At 46.5% G+C, this 15,121-nt stretch overlaps 1 protein-coding gene across 1 annotated transcript in view; it reads right to left on the bottom strand.

Moving 5' to 3' along the window:
• The window catches only part of AK5 (adenylate kinase 5), a 3,278,219-nt gene that overhangs the window by 2,611,909 nt on the left and 651,189 nt on the right, over positions 1–15,121 (bottom strand). Inside the window, exons 4-5 of the mRNA XM_069641673.1 lie at positions 5,715–5,884; positions 5,499–5,612 (exon numbers count right to left, since the gene is read on the bottom strand). Of these exons, the coding sequence (XP_069497774.1) occupies positions 5,499–5,612; positions 5,715–5,884 (284 nt within the window). The remainder of the gene's footprint in view (positions 1–5,498; positions 5,613–5,714; positions 5,885–15,121) is intronic.

A 15,121-nucleotide genomic window follows, 5' to 3' on the forward strand; every position in this document is an offset into this window, starting at 1 on the left:
AAAACTGCAGGTTTTTGAAAGAGACCTTGAAAGTGGGCAGCTGAAATATTTTCCAAATCTAAAAAGGCATTTGGAAAATTCTACAACATTTACAGACTATCCAAACCATCATGAAATCTACAAGGAATTTTCTAGCATTATAGTAGTTGCAAAGGAGAATTTTAGTAACAGATTTTTACAGTTCCGTAAGATGGAGACAACCCTGTGTTTTCTTACGTCTCCAGATAAAGCCAAATGTGAAGAACTTGATCTTTCCTGCTTACACTGGTTAGATTTAGAAAATCTTGAAATGGAGCTACTGGAATTTCAAGAAAGCTCTATCTGGAAAAATAAATTCTATGACCTGCGTGCAACACTTGAGAAGATGGAGTGTGAAGGGATAACAGAGGACAGCACAGTTGGTAATTCGGAAAATGAAATCCTTAAAGTGTGGAATTCTCTACCAAATAATTTTAAGTCAATGAAAACACTTGGGATTGCTTTTCTTTCTTTGTTTGGGTCATCCTACGCTTGTGAGCAGCTGTTTTCAGCATTGAATTATATCAAATGTGATGCCAGAAATAGACTAACAGATGAACTCAGTGCCGTATGTGTTGCTCTTAAACTAACAGAGTATGAGCCAAGGTTTGACAAGTTATCAGCATGCATACAACAGCAAAAATCACATTAATTGTGCCCACAAAAGGCGTCTTTGAAAAAAAGACATGCACGTGTACAGTTGTTGTTTAATTTTTTTGTTTTTTGTTTTTTTCAATAACAAACAAATGTTTAATGGAAAGCTCTGTTATTGTGTTTTTCTTTTTAAACAAAAGCTGTTCATTAGTTTGAAAAACTTTACGAATTGTTTTTTCTAAACTAAAACCTCGTTATTCAGGTTTAATTGCAGTGTTGGCACTTTGAAAAAAATTAATCGTTTTGGTTTGCAGTTTGGGCACTTGGGCTCAAAAAGTTTTTTTTTAGGGTAGTGTGGATTGTAGAATGAAAGGATGTATGAATGACATAAGTGTGAATGAGTAGAGCACGATTTTTATGGGGAAGTTAGAGTACCCAGTGAAGAAAGGAGAAGATATAAAAAGTAAATGAAAAACTGAAAAATGTGTCTTCTACTGATGAACTATCTAATAACAGAGATATGTATTAGAAAATAGAATGTTATGTAGAAGTCTGTGGTCAATGATACCAAAAATAGTGGCAAATGTGTAATAATTGAACTTAGACAAAAGTGCAAGATGCTGTCTTTGTTGAGATAATTGTGAATGTATTTTTTAGTGGTGTTTTTACTGAGAGTAAATAAATTGATATTTTTGATAAAAAAAACTGTTTGGAATAAGTATGTTGTAATTTAATGAGTTAAACAACATGCAGGACTGAGTTAGAAGAAGGTACTGGAGAAGCAAGGGACCCTTTAAGCGTTAGTGTGGTATGTTTAGTGGTTTTGACGTTTTGAGGGTTGTCTTAATGAGGTCCAGATAAATATTCCCTCTAGTCTCTTAAAGTTTTTTCAAGTGGCTCAAAAAGGTTTGCCATCCCTGCCATATGTACACATTTAAAGATGCATTTTATTTCCTTCCATGTGATGGGTTCAAAACATTTTAATTATATTTCCAGTGATAGTACTGAGGTTGAGAGGTCCCAGAGTTGATTTTTTGAGAAGCTGGAGGATATGTCGGGCTTGAGGAATGAGGGGAAGGTGCTTTGAGTTAGAGAGCAATTGATGATTGTCAGGTAAGGGAGGAGAAGATGTTACATTTCTACCAGTGCAGTCAGCGACTTTGTGTCCCCATAACTGTCAGGAATGTCCAGGTGAACCTGCTCTGTTGAAAAATGTACAATTTGGAATATCAGAGGATGACCACCTTATTACAAAAGATGTAGAATAGTGTGTTCACAGTTGTCAATGCAAGAAGAGAATCAAACATCCCTCAAGTGCTGAGAAGATTCTGGACCAAACTCAACAGTTTCAAGGATCATCACGCACAAAGAATCTTTCAACAAAAACTTAACATATCATCAATTCAAAACAAACACGTAATCAAATTCCCTGAGCTGGCACTATCATTCCAGTATTCTGGTTTTAGCAAGGCACCTTTGGGACTTTGAAAGGGGGGTTGAAAAGCAGACCTCCCATTCAGAAACAGAATTGCCCACATCATTTTATATTATTTAAAATAAAATAAAAACTAACAGGTGGAGGCCATATCTAGTCTAATAGGAGTGGAAAAAACACGTGTCCATGTGAAATTATTATCAAATGCATTTTGGAAACAGTCTTTCAATAGACCAGACAAGGTGATCTCAAAGTCTAATATATGTTGGAAAGTGACATACATGGCCTATTCCGAGAATCTCTGTGATATGTTGGGAATGAAGTCTAATTTAAGACTAAGTATTGTTTTGACAATGCCACTTGATGCATGTCAAGACAAGGTACATTTAAGGGATGGGTAGTCATGGAAAAACAGAGTATAATACATGTACATCAATCAAGGGGAAATCATACTTCAGATAAGAAAGTCTAATGCGAGTATAGTGAGAAAACCTAATTCGAATCTAAAGCCCATTGCAAAAGGTAAGGCAGGTGCATATTGGGAAAGGCAACAAAACATGTGAAAGCTGAACGTTACATACTGAGATGTGAGGAGGACTTCAAAATGGAGACGTAGAGAGACACCTCAAATAAGAGAAGCCTCATCAGAAGCAGAGTCAATGAGCCTCATTACGAGTTTGGAGGTAGCCATGGTGATATAAGTGCCATGGCTGCCTCCAAAATCGTGTCCGAGTCCGGGTTCTGTGAATGAGGAATTACCGGGTCATTCCGACCTTGGAGGACCCGGTAATTCCTCATCCACAAAACCATTCCCCATTCCCATTTGAGTCCCCAGAGGGATCAATGGGAATGGGGATGGAGCTAATAACGGGCCCGTTATTAACTCCATCCCCATTGCCGTACTGGCACCGTTAATTATGGGACCGCCAGGGTCGTAATGAGGCCCATTGTGTAAGTACAGTGGAAGACCGAAGGAGGTTAGAGGGGCCCCTTCGATACCAAAGGGAGGGAATGAAGCAGATATTGACAAGAGCTTCAATTCATATTGAATACATTTACATTTTAACTTTAATATGTCAATCGAGTTCAGTCCCGAAGCAACAATGTTAACTGAGTAGAGCCCTGTTATTTGATGACAGAACAGGTTAACCTTATATTGTCTTTCTTCGACTGCACAAACTAATTTGTCTTAACCCTTTGCTAAATCTTTGCAAAATGTACAATTTGGAATATCAAAGAAACGATCACCTTATTACAGAAGATTGACAAGTGTCGTCAGAGTTATCAATGAAAGAAGAGAATCCACTGCAGTGTTGAAGTGACCGATCTGCTCCCAGACCAAACTCTTATCAGCTTCATGGATCTTACCATCTCCAACAAAGAATCTTTTAACACAACCATTTGATACATTATAAAGAGATGTCTTTTCAACAATCCAAAACCAACATGTATTCACATTCCACGACTCCTTGAACACTTTCTTACTTTCAAAATATTTCTGCCACTTATCATACTTAGAATTCACTAACTGAGAACCACCTTAGATTACAGTCTTCAAGAAACCATGCAAGTCTGATCATTTCATTCCACCTGAATATCAAATCAGTCGTGAGGAAACTTGGACACAAATGTCTGGTTGTCCCAGTGAGGTTTGATTTGTTTATTTTATGAATTTGTAAATTGCTATATTCCGTCATGTGGCAGCTTCAGGGAGTCAGTGCAGCAGATAGGGTATGAGGGATAGTGTAAATTAGACAACCAACTGATTTTTGGATTAGGTGGCACAGATGTACTTGCACCATTTGTGAGGACAGTAGCCTGTAGGCCGAGGTAGAAGTGCACTGTAAGAACGATGAAATGCTTTGGTGTGAGAGGATTCACGGCAGCCAAAACTCTAGGAGTATACCTTGACTCCACTTTATCTATGACACGGCAAGTTAGCGCCATCGCCTCCTCAGCCGCACTGACAACTAAGATCATTAATGCTGTCAAACCATCCCCAGAAAACTACCTGTCCATAGCCAGAGCAACAGCGGGGGCAAGGCTGGACTATTGCAACGTTCTGTTCTTAGGCACTTGATGCAAGAACCTGAAGAAACTACAAATCACACAGAACAAAGCCATTAGAGTAGCCCTTAGCATTCCTAATAGGGAGCACATCTCCCAAGCTAGACGGGATGCCCACTGGTTCCCAGTTAAAGAGCGTATACTCTTTAAAACCCTCGCCATCACACACTCCTGCTTATCTAACACAGCACCACCGTACCTCGCAGAAACCATTCACTGTGCCACATCTGAAAGACCCAAGCGTGCCCAGCACTGCAACCAACTGGCAGTCCGCACCTTCAAAAGATCTAGAGCAGGAGGCGCTAGCTTTGAAATCCTGGCCCCAAAAAACTGGAACTCACTACCTCCCGCACTCAGGAAAGAAACCTCCCTCACAGCCTTCCGCAAGTCACTGAAGACGCAACTCTTCCAATAAACACTGACCCCCTAGGCTCTCCCCATCTCCAAGGCTACAACTGAAAGCCGGTACCATCACCAAATGCATCTCAACATATGTTTGTTTGAAAACACAGTGTAAACTGTAAACCTATGTAATACACATGCAACTGTCTTCATGTAAGAAAGTATACTGTAACAGTGCCTCAATGCCCAAGGGCCGCTGTGTGCTTTATAAATGCAAATAAATAAAAATAAATAAATGTCTGTGATGCTGGAAATAGTGCTATATCTGTTTTAGTCGCAAACAATGTTAATAGCATTACATACTTAAGCATACATAATGGAATAATGATGTTTTCTGATACTCGTGAAAAACTCATGTCCATAAAAGGCAATGCGTATTCACACACTGTCTGCTGGATGCATATGAAGTTCACTATTGGTTAAAATAAAGTAGTATGCAGCGAGTGCTGGTGAGGAATGCAGTTATTCATATAGTCACTACTAAAAGCTATGTAAACAATATCACAACAAACATGAAATGCAATATAGTCACTCCCCGCTCTTTCTTGATGAGACACACGGCTAACAAACTGCAAATGAACTGCACTCCCATTACAAACTGGACAACTGTGTAGTTTTACCATAAACGGTATTAGTTAAACATCACAAAGCTTAGAGAAAATGTATCATTGAAACGGGAAGGTGGAAAAGAGGTATGTGTGGAGAAAAGTAAAATAACAATCTTTAAGCATAAAGATCTGGCAGTGCTTGGTATTAGTAAGCTATCTTTCTATGAAAATGTTCTGTACCGATGGTATCCTGAATTCTAAAACATTACCAAGTAAATGACCATCTGGCAACCTATAATGCATGTTTTTAAAGGTGACGAGCAATGTTCAGTTTACTGTAATACCGGACATCCCGGATAATCTCTAGCAAATTATGAAGGGCTTAAGAGTGGGTAGAGGGCACTAAAACAGGCTTAGAAAAGGCAAGCTCTTACTTGATCCTCAAAAGAGAGCGCCTGCGCCACATCTCTAGGAAATCCATCGATAACAATGCCCTCTGCATCTGGGATCTGCATTAATCTCTGCTTCATCTCGGTGATGGTGGTTTCCTTTCACAGACACAAATGGCAAACAGAATCACATTTAGAGAGCCCCTACATCACCACAGGGCGCGCGGGCACATATACAGCGCATCCATCGATATGTCCTACCTGGGGTGCCAATTCTCCAGTCGTAATGATTTTTGCAATTAGACTCCATTTTCTGTTGCTGCTTGTGTTGTGGATCTTCCTCCTTAGCAATTCACCCACGGAAATGTACTCAAATCCGTATCTCTCTGCAATTTTCAGGCTCTGAGTGCCCTTGCCACTTCCGGGGCCACCTGTTAATATGAAAGAGTAACACTGGGTAACTGTTCTCAATTGCCCTGGGTGCTGATTGTTAAACAGTGAAGGCTAAAGGTCTCTTAGCAGGCCTTTGGCCGGGCCACTCTAACATCCAATCTATTATTTTCAAGTGTTTTATAAGAACAGAGTATTATGCATTTCGACACAGGTGAAACATTTAAGAGCAGCGATTGCTTGCATTTTGTGGATGCCTCTTTTCCATCCCTCCCCTACACATGTAAGAAGCAGAGAACATCAAACAGAAGGGTAAGACAAAAGTGTGGTTTTAGAATACGCATTCCAATTACGGATTGAGGGTGTAGATTGAGCTGCAGTTTTTCTGGTGAGAATGGGGGTGGAGACTGGAAGATTGGGGGTGCAGATTCAGAATGCAAATTCAGGGTGCAGATTCCAGGTGCGGAGTAAATCAAAAAGGAAGAGAGCAAAGTGCACATTTGGAGTGCAGATTGTAAGTGTGAATTGGGAGTGCACATTTGAGTGTGGAGCACATTAAAACAGTAGAAGAGAAAAGTTATGTTATGTTATTAGGCATTTGTATAGCGCCTTTTACCATTTTATTTTATTTATTTTAATTCTTGTAGAGCACATCATGACCGTGGGCCTCAGGGCGCACACAAAACAAACAAGACGAAACAATAAAATATAAAGAGAGTCATTCAGATATAAGAGGAAGCAAAGATGGACGAGTATTAGTCTGGACTAAGGTTAAAGAGGTATGTTTTAGTGGCTTTCTTGAATGAGGTGAGATTGTTAATTTGGCGCATGGGGGCAAGAAGAGAATTCCAGAGAAGGGGTACCTGAACGTCAAAGCTGGTTCTGCCAAGTGGGCGTGGCTAACTGCCATTGAAGAGGACATGCTCTGGGTGCGCTCCGTTCGATGTGACCAACATAAGCTGTTTTTCTATATAATTTGTGAACCCCTGAAGCCCGCGAAACTCCCCATCGAACGCTGATACCTTCCAGCACCCGCAGGCTGTTTTTCCGCGCCTGAGAGTGACCTGCTGGGACTGAACGGCTGCACGAAAAGGCACTACGGATCCGAGCCAAAATGGCGGCTCCCTCACACTAAGATACGCGGCAGCCCATACACCAGAGCTGCACCCGGACCGCAGCGCCGAGCCGGCTGAGCCGATCGGGCACCCTTGGACCCAACAGTACCTGCGGTCCTGCCCGACCTGAGCGGGGAGCCAGCGGAGGACGCACGCGACTGGGTGCATGGCCGAGAGGAGGTGCCCCTTCTGCCGCGAACAGAGCCCTCGGAGCTGCTGCCGGGAAGAGCCGCGGAGGCCGAGGGGCGCAGCAATGCCCACGGGGCGAGCGGGGGAGACAGGCCTTACAACAGCACGAGTGTCACAAGTGCCGTGCCTGCGGCCCCCCCCACCCTGCTGGACCTGGGCCAAATAGCCGGCTCCTCCACACCAACCTACGCGGCAGCCGGAGCTCTGGGACTGCACCTGGACCGCAGCGCCGAGCAAGCCGACCTGATCGGACGCCCACACGCATACACAGAGGCCCAACAATACCTGCTGTCCTGTGCGACCACAGCGGGGAGCCTGCGGAGGACACACGCGGCTGGGTGCGCAGACGGGAGGCGGAGCTGCCAAGACACTGTGCACAGCCCGCCGCGAGCGGAGCCCCTGGAGCAGCGGCCGAAACGAAGAGCGGAGAGCCCGGGCGTCGCTAAGCCCACGAGGTGAGCGGGGGGGAAAGCCCATTAATAGCAGGTTCACCGGAGGTGCCGCTAGTGCCGTGCCTGCATTTCCCTCCCCCCCAAGCCCACCATATTCACTGGGACCTCCAAGGGGGGCGCAACACGCGTACTATCCCCCGAACATACTGCATACCCGGAACCCTGAGGGGCAGCCCCGGATGTCTCGGCCTAGCCCCTGCGCATAAGCGGTCCTGCCTGCGGGCCCGGTATCGGTCCGGACACAAGTGAGGCGACTTACCTCGAAGCAGAGAGGGCCTACTGGGTGCATCTCAGGCCTATACCAAGGACCCGTCCTGCAGGTCCACCATCGGACCAGATACTGGTGAGGCGACCTACCTCGAGGCACTGAGGGCCCACAAGCCAATACCACGGATCTCCCCCGAGCTCCCAACACGACCACGCTTACTGGATAAGCTGCTCTAGGAAGCCCAACCATTAACGCCCGCATTGGAAATCATACGGCTACTCAGCCTCGCCACACTCTGGCCACCCCAAGTCCACGCTAGAGACAACAGAGAGCCAACAGACTAACCGATATGACCACTAAAGGGGCCAGGTCCAAACAGCGCCAAACCACTATTGATACCTTCACGGCTGGGGGACCCATAGTTTCCGAAATCATTAACGGCACAATCACAGAAGTACAGCCTGACCCCCCGGGAACGGCTACTGAACCTAGCAACACCCATATCCTCGAAGCCATTATACTGTTCCAGACCACTATGGAGCACAAAATTGACGCGGTGGCCATAGACCTGGGCCTCCTACGCCAGGACGTCCGCTCCTTGGCCAACAGGACTGATACACTAGAGGCCCAGGTTCGCGAAAACACGGAAGCCAAAGCGGTGCTCCTCAAAGATGTTGATGAGCTACAGCAAAGAGTGAAGAACTTGGAGGACAGGGCCGAGGAGGCAGAGGGGCGGGCACGCCGGAACAACATCCGCCTCCTGGGCCTGCCGGAGGGCATTGAGGGATCCGACCCCACGAACTACGTGGAGAACCTCCTACTACAGGAGATTGGCGCTGAGAAACTTTCCCAAGGCTTCACGATTGAGAGGGCCCATCGATCCCTCACTAAAAGACCTCCCCCTGGCACCCCGCCCAGACCAATGATAGCGAAAGTTCTTAATTATAGGGACCGGGAGACCATCCTAGCCTACTCACGGTCAGGCGGCCAGATCCTTAAAGACTCTGCCAAAATATCCATATACCCCGACTACACCTTCCAGGTCCAATTGAAGAGGGCACAATTCATACATACCAAAGCCAGATTGAAGGCTGCCGGACTGCGCTACATGCTCCTATATCCCTCCAGATTAAAAGTAATACGTAACAACAAAGCCCACCTATTCGATACTCCAACGGAAGCCCGGGACTGGATGGACAGGGAACAGATCCCTGACATTGAAGTAAAGGGACGACAACCGCGCTGAGCCACACCATGATGGCAACATTCGGGTCCAATGACCCTCAAGGGCCCTTCCACGCAAATGCTAAGCTCGACACAGCTGGACTGATTCTTCACGGCGAGGCACCAGAGATGAACATTCTTCTACCCCTGGAAGTTTCCTTTTTTGGGTATACACATACCCGCCCGTAGGGCACCACGTGACCAATGTACTGTCTAACGGAGCGGAAACGGGACAGTCACAACGAGGGAGACCTTGCTCGACCTGTTTTAAGTTTGGGGCGTTTAAAGTTATGGGGGGGAGGGGAAACAGGAGTTGGCACGAATGTTAGGTGCCGGAAAGGGGAAACACCAAGACCACCAACGTCCACTACACACAGCACGAAGACAACACGGCCCCTATGCTTGGAGACCTCAAAACTATTGAGAAGAGGGATAGGGGGTGGTGGCATTAAAGTCAGGTACTTCTACCAAAAAGCACCAAGACCACTGAAATTCTCTACACGCCTCTTGCCACTAACAAGGCCCCTAGCCAGACCCAAAACGGACGCTATATCTCCGGATACCCATGGCTGACACAATAAAAATCATGACGTGGAACGTCAGAGGCATGAATAGCTATGTGAAACAACGTCGCATCCACGCATATTTGAAAAGATGCTAAGCCGGGATTGCCATGCTCCAAGAAACGCACCTAACTGCAGATAAATTGAAGGCATTGGCCAAGACTTGGCGAGGGACCGTGATAGGATCCTCCTACTCCTCTTATGCCAGAGGAGTCTTGATTTGGGTTGACCCAACCATCCCCTTCAGACTAATAAGCACAAAAACGGATGACGAGTGTAGGATGGCACTGGCGTGCGGCACCATTGAAGGCAGAGAGATATGCCTAATTAGCACCTACGCACCCAACCATGACGCTACTGCTTTCTTCCATTCCCTGTACTCACGACTCAGCCCTTACAGGGACAGCGTCATGATCTGGGGAGGCGATCACAATTGCACTCTAGACCCCCTAAAGGATAGATCGGATAATAAACATAACCCCCCATCCCACCCGGCCAAAATTTTGTCCAAACTCACTCGCCAGCTGTTACTCCGAGACTTGTGGAGAGAACTACACCCAGAACAACGCGTATTTTCCTTTTACTCCCCACCCCATGCTGTCCATACTTGGCTGGATTATTTGTTTTGTAAGTCAAGAACAACAAGCTATGTTTGGTGACGCCCTTTACCTGCCCAGGGTGCTGTCTGACCACTCCCCGCTGTTGGTCACCTGGGAAGTATTCCCGCCTAGACCCCCGGTTCCTACCTGGAGGCCTAGAGCCGAAGCCCTTCACGATAATGCTTTCCGGGAACACATAAGTGACAGTACTGAGGATTACTGGGAAAGAAATTTGAACATTGTCAAATATATAGGCACTGCATGGGAGGCATACAAGGTAGTCATGAGGGGGGAAATGATTGCGTCCATAGGCGGAGCCCAGAGATCCATCATATCCTCTCTAGTAAGCTCGGAAGGGGAGCTGGTTGAATTGGAAAGCAGGGCTGACTCAACCCCAGAACTCCTACATAAAATAACCAACCTAAAGCAAACCTGTTTAACACACTGGGAATCCCTGGGGAAATTGAGTTATGCTAAACACACTGAAAGAACCCACGCCCTGGGAGACAAACCCGGGAAACTCCTAGCCTGGCTGTATAAAAGAGAGATCCCCCATACACCCATTTGCCAAATTCTTAAGCCGGATGGCACCACCGCACATACCCAAAAAGAAATCAATTCAGTCTTTTCAGATTTTTATCACAATCTGTACTCCGAGACCCCGCCTGTAGTTGATACCAGTATTGAGGATGTCTTGGACATCATTGAGCTGCCTAAACTGGACTCACAGATGGCCGGAACACTAGACGAGCCCATCACTCCCGATGAAGTAAAGGTAATCATTAGATCCCTTCCATCTGGAAAAGCCCCAGGTACCGATGGCCTCCCTGGGGAGTTTTACAAGACTTACGAGGAGACTCTAGCCCCTCTCCTGGCCCAGGTGTTTAATGAAGTTTATGAGCGTGGCACCCTCCCTGACACCATGAGGGAAGCCGTAATCATCCCCCTCCTCAAGCCTGGCAAAGATGGAACGGACTGCCGTTCCTACAGGCCCCTATCCATGCTAAACGTTGATAGCAAGATCCTAACCTCCCTCCTAGCGAACAGATTGCGTAGAGTAATACCACATTTAATCCATCAGGACCAAACAGGCTATGTGCCCGGGCGCTCCATAACCGAGAACCTGCGGAGGTTGCACCACGTTATATACAGCACGGAACTGAGGCCTCAGAAATACGCGGTCGCGTCATTAGATGCCACCAAAGCCTTCGACTCAGTGCAATGGGAGTGGCTATATGCCACCATGGTAAAAATGGGTATAGGACCAGTTTTTTTTAAATGGACCAAATTGGTTTACACCAACCCAACCGCCAGGGTGCGAACCAACAAGACATACTCTGATACGTGGTCCCTCCACAGGGGCACCCGCCAGGGATGCCCACTGTCCCCGATGCTATATATCATCGCCACCGAACCCGTGGCCGCATACCTTAGACAGGAATATGGAGATGGGGGCATTGAGATTGACGGGGTAACCCACCTTGTCTCCATGTACGCTGACGATACATTGTTATACTTACACAATCACAAACACCTCTTGCCCTACATTCTAGAAACCCTAGAAGGTTTCTACAATCACACAGGAATCCGGATTAACAAAGACATGTCCTGCCTCGACCCGCTAGCTGCACTATACAGGGAAGACTTCAGATCCCTGCCCCTCTTAGATCTTCAATGGCAGGTGACCTCCTTTAGATACCTGGGAATCACTATACACCGAAACCCATACACGGAGCACATCCTCAATACGGTTAGAGCTAAAGATACCCTGGCAAAATCCATGGATTTCTGAGGAAAGATTCCGCTCTCTATGGCCGGGAGGGCGGGTCTCCTCAAGATGGTAGCACTTCCCCGCCTATTACACAATTTTACCAACGTCCCCTTCAACATCCCCCCCTCCTTCTTTAGAGACATTAATAAGTTATGCAGGCGGTTCCTCTGGCAGGGAGGCAGGCACAGGGTGGCGCTAGAGATACTTAAAAGACCCTATGAGAGGGGAGGATTGAAAGTCCCCAACTTTTAACTGTACTACCTTGCAAGCCAGCTAAGACACGTGATGCGATGGATGGCCGACGAGATCACTACAGACACCAGACTTCTCCAACCAGCTCTGACCGGCCTCTTACTCAGAGACCTACTCTGGGTCATGGAGGGAGCCCTAAGGCACTACCCATACCTAGCCAAGCTTGGAACCCAGCTCTGGAAAAGGGCTTGCAGATCAGTGGGGTGCGTAGATCCATATTCCCCACAAATCCCCATAGCGGCACTCATGGCCCATCGCCCATGGGGCCAACTGGAAACGCGTGCACAATGGGAACCCTGCGGTGTGGCTACCCTAGGAGACCTGGTTCAGGACCAATAAATCCTAACATTCTCCGACCTCAGCGAGACCACGGAGCTACCAGCAGGCCAATTCCTACTCCACAGAGCAGCAATGCAGGCTATGAAGGACAGATGGCCTGTGGCTGCCATCCTAGCAAAGGACAACGAGGTCATAGAAACAATGTTAAACACTGCCGAAGGAGGCCATGGAACCTTGCAGCTCTATGAAGGCTTAATGTTAGGCACGACCAGGAATGAACTCAGAAGCAGAGGAAAGTGGGAAAACGAACTAGGCCTAGAATTTGAGGACAAAGAATGAGAAAAGGTAACTCTCCACCACAAGAAAATCTCCAGAAACGCCCGCTTACAACTCATCCAACTATACATCACCAACAGGGTTTACCTAACTCCGGAAACAATATCGAGTTTCAGGGGCGCTGCAATCCAGCTATGCCCCAAATGCAACGAGCCGAGGGCGGGAATGACTCACATGTTCTGGGGTTGCCCAGTGATACGCACCTTTTGGACACAGGTGCGGGGAAGGGTGGCAAAAGCAGACATTGAACTGGAAGTGCACGACCCTGCGGCCTGTATCTTGGGCAGATACAGCCGTAACCACAAAAACAAGCCTCTAAACAGACTCAGAGACTTCATTTATATCACTGTGAAAAGACGCATAGCCATGGGTTGGAAGAGCCCCAGAGGCCCGATCGAAGCGCAGTGGTGGGGTGACCTTACGAAGTGGATAGCTGCCGAGACCGGAGCATGGGAAACCGCAATCCACAAACAGAGGCTGGACTCCAGTGAGGAATTACACCGCTGGGTTTCGCTGACTGTACCATTACTCCACCCTAGAGCGACGGACGACTCCTCAGAGGGATCGGTCAGCCCTGGCCATTAAACCGGCTTGATATTGGACGGTTAAGTTGACCGTGGTCTTGGGGAAGGGGGGGGAGGGTGGAAAGGGGGAAATTGTGGATGTGTATTACATATGCAGTATATGATAAGGTTTATGGTCTGTTAATCTGTTGAAAACCAATAAAGAAAGTTAAAAAAAAAAAAAAAAGCTGATTCTGCCAAAGCGAGCCAATTTAAATCTTGGTTGAACAAGTGTGGGAGCCAAGGATGACCGAAGAATTCTAGTATGGATATTAAGTTTGGCACGATCAGATAGATATGCTGGACATGAACGAGATAGGCATTTGTGGCCCAGTGTCAGGATTTTATGTGAAATCCTTTGTTTAATGGGAAGCCAATGTAGAGCCTTCCTTGACAAAGGAACATGTGCCCGACGAGAAAGAACGAAGGTCGCCCGTACTGCATTATTCTGAGTAACTTGTAAAGCTTGGTACCAGCCAGCAGGATGTTACAATAATCGAGCCTGGAATTGATCAAAGCAGTGGACAACAAGGTGCAATTTTCTGTGGTGATGAAAGGGTGAATTTAGTGTTTAGTAATAAAACTACAAGTAGAACGGATATGTGACACATGAGGCTTCATGGACAGTTCTTCATCCAGAACTACTCCCAAGGATTTGACCTTCTTAGAAACGAGAAAGTGTGACCAGCAATTTGAAAGCTAGAGTACTCGGGCATTAGCTTGCTCAAACCCGCTTTGGTGGCAACAATTATAAACTCGGTCTTTTTGCAATTGAGAGCAAGGGGGTTACAGGCCATCCAGTTCTGGATAGCCTTGTAGATGGTATTAAGGGTGCAAAAGTCCTGCTTATAGTGCTCACTAAGCTGAAGAACAACCTAGGTGTTGTCAGTGTATTTGGCATATTGGGCACCCAGGGTGTTCAGCAAGTCAAGCAAAGGCCGGATATAACTATTAAACAAGAGCTGTGACAAGACAAACAGGAGCCCTGGGGGACACCACATGTTTGAATGTTTGAATGACAGGAGCGGAATGATCATTCCCCGCACAAACCTGTACAGTCCGGGGACAAAAGAATGAGACTATCCAGTTAGATGCTGGAGTGGAAGAGTGGGCAACCTCTCTGAGGCTGGTCACCAGCAATGTGTGATCAACTAGATAGAAGGCCTCAGAGAGGTCTGAGAGCATCAGCACGGTAGGTAGGACCTTTATCCGCCATGCCAGCTAGGGTGGACTTGAGGTCCGGCATGGCGGTTTCAGTCCCATGTTATGATATGATATGATAGGTTATTTATAATGCGCTTATTACCCAGAGGTTTCTAAACGCGGACCCGGGGATCGAACCTGTGTTGCTCCATGTCGTTTTGCTTTCAAGGTGAACACGTTGCCACTGAGCTATCTACCCAAGCTATCCTCTCGAGACATGCTGTGCTCAATAGCCGGACTGTCGCATGCCCACAATGTTATATTCCTCAATGTGTGTTTGCAGTTCAAGATAAGCTAATTTATCTAAGATTTTGAAAATGAATGGCACGTTAGTTATGGGCCTGTAGTTGTCAGCAATCAAAGGATCTAAGTTGGCTTTTTTCAGCAAAGGTGTTACCCAAGCAACTGAGAGAGAAGAAGGAAAAACACCTTCGTCAAATGATAAGTTGATAAGCTTCATAAGGCAGGGAAGCAATACATCAAGAGAATCTTTAAAGATGTTAGTAGGACAAACGTCTCCTGGA

The sequence above is a fragment of the Ambystoma mexicanum genome, chromosome 1q (assembly GCF_040938575.1).
Source record: "Ambystoma mexicanum isolate Mex_15411 chromosome 1q, UKY_AmexF1_1, whole genome shotgun sequence".
In the NCBI taxonomy this organism is placed as follows: domain Eukaryota; kingdom Metazoa; phylum Chordata; class Amphibia; order Caudata; family Ambystomatidae; genus Ambystoma; species Ambystoma mexicanum.